The 17174-nt window shown below is 41.1% G+C and overlaps 1 protein-coding gene across 2 annotated transcripts in view; it reads left to right on the top strand.

The window, feature by feature from the left end:
- Entrep2 (endosomal transmembrane epsin interactor 2) overlaps positions 1 to 17174 on the top strand; it is a 410933-nt gene that overhangs the window by 188817 nt on the left and 204942 nt on the right. For both annotated transcript variants that reach the window (XM_048790382.1, XM_048790381.1), the window contains exon 2: positions 9889 to 9945. In XM_048790382.1, coding sequence (XP_048646339.1) covers positions 9889 to 9945 — 57 coding nt within the window. The remainder of the gene's footprint in view (positions 1 to 9888; positions 9946 to 17174) is intronic.

Genomic DNA, 17174 nt, shown 5'->3' on the forward strand with positions numbered 1-17174 from the left:
AATTTTCCCCCTATATATTTATATTGCTCTTGTATAGTTGCAAATTCTCCCTTTTGTGGAGAAAGACAATGTTAACAGTTTTCAATATCAATAGTACATCATCTAAGCACACGTTTTCCTTATTACTACATTTATAGCTAGACTCTATGTCTACAAATGTTGGTTTCGATTATTGTTTACAAATATAGTCATTAGTTTCATGAAAGGCATACCATTTCTGGTAGGAAGAAAACTGAATTTCACGTGTAGGATGTTATGTTTATGGGGAAAGGAGTGAGGGTATGGGGTTAATCTAACTTAGTAACTTTGGAGAGCTCTAACCAATAGATGGGTAATTTATGGACGAATGTATAGATTCAAATTCCTATCTGTATTTATAAGATTACCCTACTTATGAATAGTAAAATTTACGGGGTTGCAAGTGGGATACAGGGAGTAAGAGGGAGGAAAACAAATAACAAGGAAAGGAAGAGAAAAAAGAGAGCGGGAAAAAGAAAATACGTGAAAAAGAAAAGAAATAAAAAAGGGGGAAGGGAGGTGGTGCATATGCGATTCCTCTATAGTATATTATTCTGGTGATTCAGTTGTTAAAGAACTTTTTCGTGCACAATATTTGGTTTCACATATGTTGAGGTTGTGAAGCCCCGAGGGGGAAGGGTAGAGGAGACTGGGTGAATGGCTGAAAAGAGAGAGAGAAGAGAGAAAAAGAAAGAAAAAAGAAAAAACATGTCTCTCAGAACTCTGTTTTCATTTCTTCCAGTTGGTGGCGTTGTCTATTCCTAGCTTGAGTCTCTGGGTTCAGGATGGTGGTGGTAGTCAGTGTGAGAGGACTTGAGCTTCCACCTGTGGCCTCTCTACTCTTGAGATGTAAACCAGGTGCCTGATCCACTGCAGAACTGCACTGGTAGCCACGCCAGCCAACCAGTTGGTGGGTTTTAAGGGTTGGTGGGATTTTCCAAGATGAGTTCCATCAGTTTTTCTCATAAGGTGTTTGATGAGGTGGGGGTCTTGGGGAAACCTTATGTTTGTCAAGAGCTCGGTCAGGTGACTGCACGGGCGGGCGGCAGGGCCCCTCCTCCAGTTGGAGTGGTCTGTCTACCGCACAGGAGGGAGGCTGGGCTCCTCCAACTGGGGAGGTCTGTCTACCGCGCAGGCGAGCCGCTGGGCCTGTTCTCCAGGTCGCAGGTCTGCCTACCTTGCAGGCACGGGTGGCGGCTGTGCCCCTCCTCCAGTTGGGGTGATCTGGTGGACCGCTGGGCCCCTTCTCCGGGATGCACGGTCTGCCTACCTTGCAGGCGGCGGCTGTGCCCCTCCTCCAATAGGGGTGATCTGTCTACCGCGCCGGCGGGCCGCTGGGCCCTATTAAACTTTTAAAAGAAAACATAGGGGAAGTTTCACACTGGATTTAATGATGATTTCTTGTTTATGACTCCAAAGGTACAGGCAGTGAAAGAAAAAATAGGCAAATTGGACTTCATCAACATTAAAAAACTTTTGGATCAAAGGGACATTAGTAACAGTAAAAAAAAAATACCCAGAATGGGAATAAATATTTGAGAAATCATGTATCTCCTGAAGGATTAATATTTAATAGGCATATTCTAATTAGGACCCCAGTCTTGTGGATGTACACTATGGGGAGATTAGCTGTGGTATATTCCTATACCTACATAGGAAAGTTATGCCTGATTCATTCCACAGTCTTTTTCCTATTCCCCCTCCTTTCCTGTCATCCCCTTTGTCTAATCCACTGAACTTCTCATCTTCCCCTTCACTCCCTTATTGTGGGTTAGCTTTCCCATATCAAAGAAAACATTTAGCCTTTGGTTTTTTGGGACTGGCTTATTTCTACGGTCATGTACAACTAAAAAGAACCAATAAAATAAAAAAAATTAAGTGAAAAAATATATCTTTTGAAATGAAGAAGACAAAAATAAAAAGGTGATGAAACGGTGTATATAAAAATATTTAATATGCTTTTTGAAATTCTTAAAACTCAACAAAAAGATAAATGAACCAATTAAAAAATGGTCGAAAGAGTTTTTGACACATGGATGAAACCAGGAAGGCAGTATGCTGTGTGAAATAAGCCAAACTCAAAAATATAATACTGAATAATCTCATGTAAATGTGCAGTCTGAAAAGAAGTCAAACTCACAGAAACAATAGAAGGGTTGTTATCAAGGACTGTTCAGTGGTGGAAAAGAGTAGCTGTTGGACATGTTTTGGGGCTCTAAAGTTCAGCATGGTGACTATAGCTAATAATAATGCTTTGTTTACTTGACATTTTCTGAAAGAGTAGATGATTAATCATAGAGAAATACAAATCGAAACCACAATGATATATCACATCCATTAGGACGGCTATTATAAAAAACAAACAAACAAACAAATGAACAAACCCCAGAAAACAAATGTTAGAGAAATTGGAACACTTGTATACCCCTGTTGGGAATGTACAATGGCAGAGCCCCTCTGGAAAACATTAGGATAGTTCCTCAGAAATTAAAAGTAGAATTACCATATGATCCAGCAATCCTCAAGGGACTTGAAGAAATATCTGCATATCCATGTTCATAGCAGCAGTATTCATATAATCCAAAAGGTGGGATCTATTGAAATAATCATTGGCTGGTGATTAGCTAAATAAAATGTGATATGTACATACTATGGAATATTATTCAGCCTTTTTAAAAAGGGAGAAAAATTTGACTTTGCTACAACATGGATGAACATTGAAGACATTATTCCAACTGAAATAAACATGTCACAAAGGATATATTACTCTTATTCCACTTAAATGAAGTAAGTAGAGTTGTCATTCACAGGAACAGGGAGTAGAATGAGGGTTGATGAGGTCTGGAGTGTGGGGAATAAGTATTTAAAATATAATTTATAACTAATATGTACTTTTTTTGTTTCTGTGCATTATCTTCTGTTCCTTTTATCTCTCTGTTCTTGAGCCACTTTAAAATATTGTGGTGGTCTAAAATGGTTTTGTTTCTAGCAATTAAAAAATGTCTGAACCATTTTATCATCTTCAAAGAATCCCATTGGAATTTTGAGGTTTATAAACATGGAAAATTGATATTTTTGTTATATTAAGTTCTCTCAATTGGTCACAGTAGTATCTATGTCCCTTTACTAACATCTTTTCTAACCCTCAGAGTTTTTAAAATTTTTTTTAATTTGTTCTTTTTAGATGTACATGGCAGTAGAATGTATTTAGACATATTATTCATACATGAATAGTTTTCTGGTTATCTTTTTAATAATCTTATACATCTATCTGATGTTAATTCTTGGATAGGATTTAATTTCCTTTTCTTTTTTAACTTTTGTGAGTGGAACTTTTGCTTCCTATGGTTTTTTGCTATGTGAGAAAACTAATAAAATTGAAAAGTCTTGGATGCAAGAAAAATTATTTACCAGGGGAAAAGTGAAGGAAAAGAATTATTTGGTATAACATCTTATTTCTTCAGAGAAGTAATATAATTTGAGAAATGACTGTTGCTTGGGATAAAAGAATAAATAAATAATAAAATATATGGAATATTTTTGAATTTATAGAGAGTATGATTTGATTTTGTTAACTATATCTAAAGTGGAGTTTGTTATTTTGATAAGTTGTATATTTGTTAATTTTTTTTAAAGAGTCTTCTAATCATTCTTCCATTAGTGTACTTATATGGCCATAAGAAACAGCAGGAATCAGGGACTTCCTTAAGATTCTGGCAGTTGGTCTGAGTAGGTACTTTGAGGGATGTTTCTTCAATAGAACAGCTCTCTCCCTCAAATGATATACTCCTTGAGGCATGGTGGTCTGCAAAGTCCATCATTCCCCCTTCCAAACAAAGAAGTGAACTATGAACTGAGGTCAGAGTTGTAGATAATTGGAGTCAGCATGACAGGTACAAGGTCAGACAGCACAGGCTGGAGAAGGGAGTTTCTTTGAGCATGAATGCCCTTGTAATGCTACTACTAAGTCTTCTGCCCTGTGCAGAGCAGAGTTGGCATATGATTCCCACATTGCACCATGACTGAAGCCTTCATGAATCCTATTACTAAAAGAGCTGTGCCTCTCTAGAGGAAACTTCTCCAACTTGGGTTCATAAAACCTAACTGATTAAGATCAAGCAGTGTGTTACCTTATCTCACTTCTAAGCATGCAAGCATCAAAGCAAGCAAGATACAATGAATGGGATCAGTGGTAACAAAGGAAAAGCTTAATTACTACAATTTGGGCCACACTCCTCAGAATCTAGAACATTTGTGAGTGAGATATTTAAAGTAGTTTTTATGGTTTAAATATGAGATGTCCCCCAAGAGCTCATGTATGAGACAATGCAAGAAAGTTCAGAGGTGAAATGGTTAGATGATGAGATTTATAACCCAATCAGTGGATAAATCCACTGATAGGATGAACTGGATGGTAACTGAAGCAGATACGGTGTGTCTGGAGGAGGTAGGTCACTGGCAGTGTGCCTTTGGGGTCTATATGTTGTTTCTGGTAAGCAGAACTCTCTCTGCTTCTTGATTGCCATGTCATGAGATGTTTTCCTCCTCCACGTCCTTCTCTCATGGTGTTCTGCATCACCTCGGGTCCAGAGCTATGGATTAGGCCTTCTATGAACTGAAATCTCTGAAACCATGAGCCCCAAATAAACCTTTCCTCCTTCATGTTGTTCTTGTCAGGTGTTTGGGGCACAGTGATGAAAAAACTGGCTAAAACAGTAGTTATCAATAGTTATAAAGCTGAGCTTGCAACAAGAAAATAGTCATACTTGGAGAAGAAATAAAAGTAGAACTTCTAGATACATAAGATATAGTTATTGACATTTTCTGAACAAAAACAAATATACAGTTCAACGACTGGTTAGATGCAGCGCACAGATAATTGGAGATCTAGAAGATTCTGAAGAATGTATCCAGAATGAAATATACTGAATAACATGGTATGGAATAAATGAAAGCAAAACTAAGAGATTTAAAGCATGGTATGTAAAGAAGGAAAATATGGTATTGGAGTCCCTGCAGAGAAAATGGAAGAGAGACAATATTTGAAGAGATTTGACTATAAAATAGCCTATAGAACTAAATAAAAATGAAAATTCACAGACTCAGAAGCAAAATACTTCCAAAAGAGGGTAAGTAAAAAGAAACACTTATGTACATGCAAAAAGTTCAGTACTCCAAAGGCAAGGAGACAATCTTAAGTCTTTTATATTAAGATCTCTTTAAAGAATAATAATTAAAAGGGCAACAGACTTCTTGACTGCAACAATGGATGCCTGAAGACAGTGGAATAATATTTTTAAACTGTCACCTAAAGATACGGTCAACCTAGAAGTTGTGTTTACAGCAAAATTATTTTTCAATCATGAGAGTAAATTAAAACTTTACAGATTAACAGAAATGAGAGTTTATCTGCAGAAGAGCTGCTCTGGCACAACTTCCAAATCAGGGCTTCATATCTTTTAGAATGATAAGCTAGTGAAGCCTGTAGGCTCTGTGTCAGAATAAGGTTTTTTCTCTGTGTCAGAATAAGGTTTTTTAAAGTATGAAATAAAATTGCATAGGGTTACAAAGGCAACCAATTTGAAACTTTTAAAAATAAAAATATTTTAATCTGTATTATACTAGTATGTATCCCACTTTGTAACTCACACAATAACAAAATCCAGTGATAGTTCTATTAACTACTCTAATTTCAGAATAAACAGTGCTGTGAGAGAAGGTGTCATCTTACAGGGCAGGACAGGCACAAATGAATAACTTCAAATGTATTTATCTGTATCAAAGCAAGAGGCATGCTGTACAGCACACTGTGGTATATATCATCTTTGACTTTCTTTTGATTCATGAGTTATTTAGAATATAATTAAATATTTTCACATTAATGTATTTTTTTTCATGGCGCTATCTTTACTATTCATCTATATGTCTGCTACTTCTTGAGAAGTAGCATTCAGCTATAGACAGATCTTTTCCTATCAGAGGGCAAGTAGGTTAAGAAAGGTGGCTTTCTTCCGGGATGTTATGAATTTGAGGTATTGATTCAGCCCTGTAAGAGGACAGTGTGTGGCCAGCATTGGGACCACATGCTGAAACTGAAAGTCTGGGTGGGGTATTATGAGGAGGGTCTTGTTCCAATGGGAAGAGGCAGAGCCATAGGTAGAGTAGGTGTGGTGAAGAATCTGTTCCCTAGAGGAGGTGACAGAAGGCTGAAGGACTGCCCACCTGAATGAGCCTGATTATGTAGCTTCAGTGAAACCCAAAGAAAGGCACAAATAAAGAAAACATGTGAGTAGAGTAAAAAGGGGGTCACTGCTCAATGAGGCTCAAGGAAAAATTTTATGCACACCATAGAGCAGCAATGCAAAATGCGTTGGGAGGTAGGTTTCAGTGGACTTGCTTCAACCTGGAAGGCTCAGAATATTATTCACTCCATTGTTTCAACAATGATTCTTTCCTCAGAGAGGTAGTAAACACTGGTTGTTAGTGGTAAATTGGTATCCCAGTAGCTTTAGGCACACCTGCTAGATGTTCTGGGAAAGTAATTTAATTGACATTTCAGCCTGCATTCTAGAAGGACTTGCTTCACTCTCTAAAATTTTGCCTTATCATTTGCCTTTCAACCAGATTTGATGATCTGAAAAAAAATTCTTGATATTAGGCAGTGAAACAACTTTTAGTGTTAGAGAACAAGACAGAAAGAGCTAATTTATTCCAGCTGTCTGTGTGCAGGCAGCAGTACTCATCAAATGGGAACGGTTGTTGGCTCTATGATGCCATTGCTGCCTGGTAGTCTATTATCCCTTTCCATCACCCTCAAAAGCAAGAAGTTCTTGCTCATTTCTAATTTTATCTCTTCCTCTACTAGGCTGGATGGGAAAAGTGGAGAAAAGAGTGACTTGGTGTTCTCTCTGAGAGCAACATCATGCTTGATCACTCTCTTTGGCCTATTTTCCTTTATGATACCCTTCTCCAACTCTCTTCAGTTTCCCCATATTTTTTTGTAAATCATAGACTTTGAATAATGAAACTGGTAAATTAAGTGGGACAAAGGTTTCACCATGGCAGCTAATTAAATTCCTAACCCTTTTCTTCACAGGAGTGTTACAAAATAAACCTTCATATCAGAACGTGCAACCTACTCCTCCCTTGTAATGGGAATTGAGCAAAGATAGCTCAAACTAAGACCTAACAGTTCCAGGGCAGTGGCTCTGAACTTCTTTTCTAGCCTGGCTCTATTGGATATGCTACATTCTCCTGGGTCTCAAGTGGACCAGAGCAGGTGTCCTGAAAGAGGAAGCATTCTGGCACCTGGACTCTAAAAAGCCTCCTACAAGATGTTGATGTGGCCCTCTCTACTTAGATTTGATGCTAGTGTTTTTGTATTGAAGGGGTCTGTTCCTTCTGGTGAAGTATTAAGAGAAAGTGGCTATTGGAGAACAATAATCCAGAGTCTAACTCAGGAAATATCAGTGTATGCTGTGGTTTCCAAACTTAAATATCCCCCATAAATCATGCACTGAGGGATTGTTCCCTGGGTTGGCACTATTGGTAGGAGGTGGAGCCTTTGAGAGATGCGGCCTAGTCTGAGGAAGTTAGATCACTGGGGGCGTGCCCTTGAAGGGGAATGTGAGATCTCAGCCCCTTCTTCCTTGTGTTGCTTCTTGGCCATGAGGTGAGAAGCTTTGCTCCACCACACATATGCACCATGATGTGCTACCCCAGAGCCATGGGGCCAACTAACCATTGACTGGAACCTCCAAAACCAGAAGCCCAAATAAATCTTTCTGCCCCACCCCCACTTCAGTTCAGAGGATCAAATCCAGGACTTTGCACATGCTAGGCAAGTCATCTACCACTGAGCTACATCCCCAGCCCCTAGTAAACCATTCTGAAATGTGTTACCTGAGATGATGGGGCGAGAGTTTTAGGAAGACATCTGTTTGAGAAATAACTGTGTAATGTGATTATAAAGTGACTTGGGGGCTGTGGTATATCTTCTGAGGGTGATGAAGCTGGCCTCAGAGAGGCTGTCTTGAATGTTCAAGCATTGGATCCAGAAGTCAAGAGAGAGATTCTAGAGGCATTTGGAAGAAGAATTAGTGAAACTCAGCTGCAGAGAAATGTGAGGGGATTTCAGAGAAGGGTTTCCCTAGCATTGTACTATAAGGAAGGGAGGCTACATCCTAGAGAGAGACTTGCAAAATGAAGAACTGATGTAAATAATTGTCAATGTTGACTGTGTTTGGAGGATTTGTGCACATTGAGCAAAGCCTATTGGGTTTAAGGCCTGGTCCTATCCACTGCAAAGACGGGGTAACCTATAGTCTGTGATCAAAGGGACCTGTGGATCTGGGAGTAACATGATCCATCGAGGTCTGATTTATCCTTTTGGAATCCAAGAGAAAATGTAGTTAAGGCCTTTTAACCATGTCCTAGACCATCTGGCCCCTGCCCTAGGTGGCAAGTATGAGCAATTCATCTCCGCAGGAGACCTCATAACTATATAACTTACTTATTGTTTGACCTCCTAATATTGCCTAATTGAGGAGTGAGCCACAGCCTCCTGCCCCTCCCTGGATCTGGTTGGATATGGAGGGAGAGGGAACAGTCTCAGGATATGGATTTGAGTGACCGGGAGGGAGGGGTGTTGTTGTAGAGTGTTGAGACTATAAAAGTACCACTGGGTCTGGGAGGTGGGGACTGCAGGTGCATTTCTGAACATGTTAAGAGTGAGAGAAACAGGGACCAGAAACAGAAACCATGGACAGTGTGGTGCTCACAGTGGTCAGGGCAGAGCTCTGGGCTCTAGGACAGAGCAGCAGATGGCATTCCAGGAGCCTTACAGTAGCTAGGTCCCCACTCCCCCACCCCAAGCATTGGGGAGAATAAACAAAAGACTCACAGGAGGAAGATCTTGGGACTCTGGGAGAGGGAAGCTGAGGAGAAGAGCAGCTAAAGGAGTGTAAAGAACAGGTGAGTGGGAACTATAGGAGCCTGGAGGAGAGGGGGCTCCACACTGGAAGACACTGCTAGCTCTGCTACAGCTGAGGTCGAACTGTACTTTGTCTGATGCACTCAGTGACCTCTCAGGTAATCCTGAGAAGAAGTTTCTGCTAAGCTGTGGAGACCAAAACCAGATGTTAGTGCATGGAAGTTACTATCTCTCCATGGTCCACTGGGCATTCCTGGGCACAAGGAGACCAGGAATATGGGGATCAGAGCCAATGTCTGCCTCAGGGAGAGCGAGCTTTGGAGATAGTAGAATTGGACCTGGCCAAGGGCTGAACTGTGGTTCCTTTAAAGAATAGAGGACACGGCATATCCCGGTGATAAGGACAACAGAGAAGACTGCTCACCAGGACCTGGGACAAGGATAGGGGTAGGCCTCGGCCTGGGAAGGGAGTGGCTGCTCAGAGTTAGGGTAGAGCCTAATAGGACACTGCTTATTGCTGAGGTGGGAGGCTGTGCTGTGAATGAAAGGGCCTGGAGTCTGTGGGACCACGGCAGCCACAGCATGCAGCAGGATGGCAGGGGAGTGGTAGTGTTTTCACTTCTCTCTGTGATTTAAAGGTCACACAAATAGCTTTAGAGGACCAAGGTGGACTAAGCAGCCTGGTAGAGGGTCATTCAGGAAGCCCATCACTCTTGGGCCACCCAGCGTAGTGCATGCTGCAGCCTACTCTGTGGCACCCTGGTGGCCTGCAGGCCAGATGTGCCTGCAGGCTGTAAACATCTGGAAGGAAAACAGAGCTCATTGCTCAGTGAAAACTCTGCTTCTGTGATGTGCGAGATTCCACACACCCTCTGCTGTTGAGGTTGGTTTGACTGGTTTCTGAACGTCTCACATGGATGCACCATCTCTCCTTCCAGGTGCTGCTGTCGGGACTCATTGGTGTCGTCTCCTGGAAGAGGCCTCTCTCTCTTGTGGTAAGTGGCACCTGGGTCTCCAGGCGACCTGCATAGTAGTGAGCATGGCACAGGCAAAGGCAAAGAGAATTCCAGTTTCTTGGCTTGGAATAAGATGCTGATGTTTATTTAAAAAAAGTAACTGCTGCATGTGAAGGGCTGATCAGTGAGAACCACTGTGCATTTTACACATTGCACTTCTGAGAGTTTTCCTTGAAGATTTTCCTAAGATGCCCACATCACATCCTTTCCCTGTTTGTTTTCTTTCGGTGCCCTTCCTTAAGGACATACCTTGAACAAAGACATTTTGAAAGTGTGGATGTAAGCATTTTCTCTAAACCCAAAGACCTGCTCATGCGTATACATAAGCTTACATAGGATCACACAAACAGCACACACTTTATCAGAGTTCAAGAAATGTTAGCTTTTTAGTGTGCTTGGGAGATATGAAATTCTGAGAGTAAAATAATGATACTTGAATAGAAGAATTGCTGGGGCATGATGCTAAGGAGTGGACCACATAGGAGATGGAGAGAGGAGGATTTTTTCCCCCCTCTGAAAAGTACCCCAAGCAGATTTGTGTCTATTGATCGTATGCCTGTTTTTTCAGTGTATGCATTAATATATTGACGTGTCTATGTCAGAACTAGAGGCTGGGATTTTCTGGTTTTGATGGGTAATGAAAAAGACAGCCTGACAGCTTTCTTCTTTTGTATTAATCAATTATTTAGAACCTAGTTTTTAAGCGATTGGATTTGGAGATAATGATGTCCTAAATATTAATGGACATAGGGAAAAAAATAAAACAAATTTATTTGTGGAAGACGTCTCCTTTTCCATCTGAGTAACCATGACACCCTGGAAAGGTATCAGGGAATAGATGGATGATGTGGAATTCAGTTGAACTTCCTCTTCCACTATAGCTCAGCTCATGTGCAAAATTTCCTAGTAAAACTTGCTTTTTAGCCAGGGAAGGAGGTGCACACCTGTAATTCTAACTATGGGAGAGTCTGAGGCAAGAGGATCCCAAGTTCAAGCCCAGTCTGGATAATTTAGAAAGACCTTGTCTCAAAATAAAATTTAAAATAAGGACTGGGGATATAACTCAGTGGTTGAGTGCTTGTCTGGCATGTAAGGGGCCCTGGGTCCCATTCCCAGTACTAGAAAAAATGTTCTTTATATGGAAGTTTCCAAACAGGCACAAAATAGCCTGGTGTAATGAACCCTGTATACTTTTCATCTAGAGTCAATAAATTTGAATACCTGTCCTGTTTTATTCACCCATGTTCTCTCACTCTCCTGCCCTTACTATTGATTTTTTTCTGGCTGGATTATTTTAAAGAAGTCTCAGCTTGTGGGTCAAGAAGCCCATTCTTGGGCTGGAGTTGTGGGCTCAGTTGTAGAGTGATTTCCTAGCACATGTGAAACACTGGGTTCGGTCCCTAGCACTACAGGAAAATAAATAAATAAAATAAAGTTATTTTTTTAAAAAGAAGCTCACTCTTGGTGCAGAATGGTATGGCACTGAATCTACTGAAGACTGTGGTGACATCTTTGCTTGTGCTCTGTGGTGACTTCTGTGCTGCTTTCAGTGACACAGACATAGCCTGCTCTATTCCTCTCTGCATGCCCCTATGATGCAGAGATTAAGTTGTCCAAAAACAATCACTTAACAAAGATAAACCATATTCCTAAGGGGAGGAGTGTGTGGAGAGAAATACAAGGGTAGAATCACATTCAACACTCAGCTGTCCCCAGCCCTGGCCCTAGGATGCTTACTGGGCTGGGCATTTTATGATACAGATTGCATAGTTTATAACTGATGGGGAATTAGGACTCATATGGACATGGCTCAAGTCAGAGGAGTAGTGTCTTTGGACCTCATTCTAGTAAGGAGGGACATTGTAGCAGCTGGACCTACTAGAGCAGAGGGTTCCAAGTACTTGCTCCTCAGTCCTGGTGATCAGTTCAGGAACAGCTACTCTCTGGAAAGTGCTCATATTCACCTCCCATTGAATTATTTTCTTCCATATTTCAGGCAGAGGAGAAATGCTTTCATTTAACTTGACTTTTTTGCCCTATTTAGGGAGGTAAGGTAATGCTAGCAGCTGCAACACACATTCAGTGGCTTAACACATCACAAGTTAGCTTCTGCTGCTGTCCAGGGTGGGTACTGTGGTAAGTAGTTGCTTCCTCCATAGACGGCTGCAGAGACCCTGGTTTCTTCTATCTGGGGGGCCCTCTCCTCTAGGCCCATGGAGTCCTCTGCAATGCAGTGAAAGGTCATGAGAAATGAGGATGGAACTCCTACTGCTTAATTTCCTTGGACTCAAAGTGATGCTCGCTCGTTGCTCCTATGTCAAACCATCAGGACAACTTGTCATGTTACAAAGCTACAAAGGAGACTGAGAAAGCCATGCCTTTCTGGACAGGCAGGTCCCAGAGGCAGCCTCACACTGTAGAAGAGAGGGTATGAATTTTGGTGGGAAGTTTGCTGTCTCTTCTTCTGTCTCTATTAGTCAGGACGGTGCAATCTTTTGAGTCATTACCAAAAACCCACTTCTGAACTCAACCATTGAAATAGCTTTGGCCTTAACTTTTTTTTTTCCTAAGAGGAGTAAGAGCATTCACAATAGATAGGAGGTAAATTCACAGTATAGTTATCCCTTGGTATATGAAGGAAATTAGTTCCAGGATCTTCATGGACACACAATCCAAAAAAGCTCATGTCCCTTATATAAAATGGCATACTGTTTGCATAGAAGCTATGTGTATCCTCTTGTATGCTTTAAATAATCTATAAATGACTTACAATTTCTAATATAATGCAAATACTAGATGCTATTAAATTGTTTTTTCTTGATCCACAATTGGTCAAATCTATGGATGCAGAACCAATGGATACAGAGGTGTTAGTTAAAATTCTCCAGAAAGCATAAGCAATAGGATGTATCTATTTACTGCCTGACTGTCCATCTATTGGGATTTGTCTACCTGTCCATCTATTAAGATATGTTTTAAGAATTAACCTCATGAGACTGTAGAGGTGAGCAAGTCCAAATCTTCAGGGCAGGCTGGAACCCCAGAGAAGCATTGATGTTGCAGCTGAAGGCAGAATTCCCCACCTTTGGAAGAGGTCAGTCTTTTTTCTTTTAAAACTTTCAACTGATTGGATAAAGCCCATGAATGCCAAAGAGGATAATCTGCTTTGTTCAATGTCTGTTGCCTTAAATGTAATCTCATTTTTTTACATACCTTGACAGCAATACCTAAACTGGTGTTTGACCAACTATCTGGGAATTGCAGCCTAGCCAAGTTGACAGGAAAGTGAGCATCACAACAGGGTTCTATTACCTGACCAAAAATGCTCTATCCAGAATAGTAACAATGAAAACACTGTAAATAATGATACTAGTCATTCATTGAGAGTGAACTGCGTGCCCTTATTTTCTCAGCAGTCTGGCAAGAATTGGTTTTCCTATTTTGGGAAGAGATGGGGAGACCTCAGGTCTTGAAGCAATGGACTAGGACTTGAGCTCAGAGCTCTCTGACTCTAAAAATCCACCACCTTTTTGTCCCAACCTACCAAAGTCCATATAGATGTCCCTTTTCTTCCCCACAGCTTCTACTCACATTATCTTGTCCCTTAGTTTTTTTCTGTCTCAATGGGTGGCAGTGCCACCCACCCAACTTAAAAGCTGGACTCATTATCATGCCTTTTTTATTCCTCCCCTTTCATGTTCTTTTACAAGCTCTCCCATTTATTGCTACCTTTATATTTATACAATTGGCCATCTTTTCTTTATTCCTTAAGTAACGTGTTCTAGGGCAGACTCACCTTCTCTTACAGGATGCTGAAGTAGCCTTTTGAAGATCTTTGTGCCAAGAGTTTGGTTCTTCTTAAAGATATATTTTTTGCATACCCATACCCAGAGTGACATCTATCTTAGCCTGTTTTCTGTTTCTGTAATGAAATATCTGAGTCTGGATACCTTATAAAGAAAAGAGACTTATGCTTTGGATATGAGGTGTGCCCCAGAAGCTCTTGAGTTAATGCAGGATGTGAAATTACTAGGTTATGAGAGCTATAATCTAATCAATCTATCCTAGTTTGAATGGATTTGGATTGACTGTGTAACTGTAGGCAGGTAGGGTGTGCCTGGATGAGGTAGGTCACTGGTGGCATGCCCCAGAAAGGTTCATCTTCCCTACAGTCTCTTCCCCTTTCTATTTCTGCTTCCTGGCTGCCATGAATGGGGTAGTGCTCCTCTCTTATGCCACTGCGCCATGATGTTCTGCCTTACTCTGGCCTGCAGGAATGGAGTTGGCTGACCATGGACTGAACCTCTGAAACCATGAGCCAAATAATGTTTTCCTTCTCTAAGTTGTTCTTGTCAGTTATCTTGCTCACAACAGTGAAAAGCTAACATGCTCACATTTTTAGAGACTCCAAGTACAAGACTGGTGGTCTCATCTATTCATCCTTGGTGGGCCTTATGGTAGATGGCATCTTGGCAAGAGTACATGCAGAAGAGATAAGATAGTGAGACAGGAAGTCAGAGACCAGGGCGCGTCCAGTCTTGCTGTTTTTATAACAACCCATTCTCATAGGAACTAGCTCACTTCATGAAACTACACTAGTCCCTTCGGAGGGCCTGCCCCCAATGACCTAATTATCTTCCTCTAGACCCATCTCTTAAAGGTCCCATTACCTCCCACATCTCCACACTGAGGACCATGTGTCCAACATGTGAACCCTTAGGGAACATACTCAACCCAACCTGTATCCAAACCATAGCACTATCTAAAGGGTCAGTTGTACTGTGGGCTCTTCAGTTATTCCCTAGGGCCTAGGGATTAGAACTGGGGATTTTTGGACAATGTTTGATGACTTGTTGTATGAGAAAAGGAATTAATTAGAAAGTTAAGTGCCTGACCCAGGGTCCTACAGTTAGAATGTTTGAAGCCTCAATTCTAATAATTATTTTATCTCAAGCTCCTGTGATTATTCTGTACCCTAATGATGTCTTCCCATCTTCTTGAAGGTATGAACTGGGGATCCCTCTGTGAGCATTCTAGTTCATTCCCAGGGGACACACTTGACTCCTCCTCCCACCCCCACATTGACTGCTACAGTGAGTTGCCCTCTGATGGGAGAGTGTCCCTCAGGATGATGAGAGGAAGTACCATTTGGCCTCATGGTCCAGGCTCTACACAGCCATGCAAAACACCTGCAGAGGTTGGCTGGGTGAGTGCAGGAATGAGTGGGTCCGCTGATAACAGAGATTGGTGCTGCCATGGTTCCAATGGCAGCTGCTTTCCTCTGTAGGCTTGTGAGCATGAGCCTCATAAGATGTGTTATGTCCCCTCCTTTGTATCACTCTGGTCTTTGGATAGAGTAGGATGAAGCAAACTGCTCTCCCAGAGTAAGTGATGTTCTGAAGGACAAAGGCCCTGTGAGAAGAGAAGAAGAGAGGAGCAGCACAGTCCGACCAGGGGAGGGGAGGGTGGCTTCCCTTTATAGGCTGGTGAATGTGATTTGAAAGGGATAAGAAGGAAGAAAAATGCTATGGCATTTTTACCACAGTATTCTACAAGAGCCTTTCCAACTGCTGAAAGCTAGAGATAGTTATGTTAATAAAGATAGTTATGTTAATAAAAAATATGTGCCAGGTACACGCCTGTAAACCCAGCGGCTCTGGAGGCCGAGGCAGGAGGATTGCAAGTTCAAAGCCAGCCTCAGCAAAAGCAAGGTAATAAGCAACTCAGTGAGACCCTGTCTCTAAATAAAATAAAAAAAAAATAGGGCTGAGGATGTGGCTCAGTTGTTGAGTGTCCCTGAGTGCAGTCCCTAGTACCTGCCCCCCACCCCTGCCACCACAAAAAAAAAGAATATGTATTTTCATGTTAATGTGATACTCCTTAAATATGTGCTAAGTATCTCCTATGATTGAGGAAATGGTCTTTCCTGCCTTAAACTTTGAGGGTTATACACTGTGCTGGATGCCAAGTTAGAAATCAGGTTGTATAGCTATGTGTACATGATTTCTCGAAAGATTCAATGAAAGAAACATCTTAGTTGGTGTACTAATCATGGAACGTGTAAAAAATAATCACAGTTAATATGATTTAAAAAACTTTAACAAACTAGTAATGAGCAGGATGCTAGATGATTTGTAATGACTAATACTATTGAGAGAATAACAACAATGGGATAGAAAATATATTTTTTTTAATTTTTAAAAGCATGGGTTCACAGGTATATGAGTACCATATAGATCTAGTGTTGTATTTAGTATTGTTTAAGTTTTATGCTATAGTGTTTGATAAACCTGGAACCTGGCTTTTTGTTTACTTTTATCATAAAATTTTATAAACTCAAATAGGAAAGTGTATCCATTAGAGATGACCTGGAGACAGAAAACAGTGCAATACTTGGCTCCTGCCACCATCAACCTCAGCAGATTTAGGGATCCTAATTTAATGATAGCAAAGACATTCTCACTTTAAATTCTGAAATATAGAGAGGAGTCTCCAAAGAGCTTTTCAAGTTTGCAGGGGCTCCCTTTCACAGATTTATTCTCATAGCTATAATGAAAGGAGTATTCTCTGAATCCTCCTGGGATGGGTGAGGTCTTACATGATGAATGCATTCTAATATTGTAATCTCCCTCAGCCTTTGGAATCCTTCTTATATGGGATACCATGAAAGGATGGCATTTCAACTTCACTTGGTGTAGGGCATCTTTAGGATTATATTTCAGTCAACCAGACAAACTAATTGTGGGCCCATATCAACAAATCTGGTCTGATTCATCCATTTATTCCTCCTATCTTGATCATTAACAGTGAGTCAGCCTGCTCCCACCTCCTGCTATGAGACGTTTCCAGGCTTCAGCACAGGCAGGAGGGACCCCCCACACACACACACACACACAGGGCCTGGCTACCCACTGAGTTTAGGAAGCCACACAGAATCTAGGAGCCTAAAATGGCTAAAGTTTGCAGGACAAAGTGCAAGAAAGGAACAATTGCTCAGACAGGATTCTGGTGATCTGTAAAGGATCCCTTGTGAATATTTAGCTGATACTGATCAGCATTTGCATGTGAGGAAACTGAGGCCAGGAAAGAACAATTGGAGAGTACTAGAGCAAATAATTCTCAGCACAAAACAGTATTTCTCCATTATCCAAATGGAAAAACCTCAAACTACACGAGGGCATTGGATGGAGAATGGTATTCAGAAGAAC

This window comes from Marmota marmota, unplaced genomic scaffold (genome assembly GCF_001458135.2).
Source record: "Marmota marmota marmota unplaced genomic scaffold, marMar, whole genome shotgun sequence".
Lineage (NCBI taxonomy): Eukaryota > Metazoa > Chordata > Mammalia > Rodentia > Sciuridae > Marmota > Marmota marmota.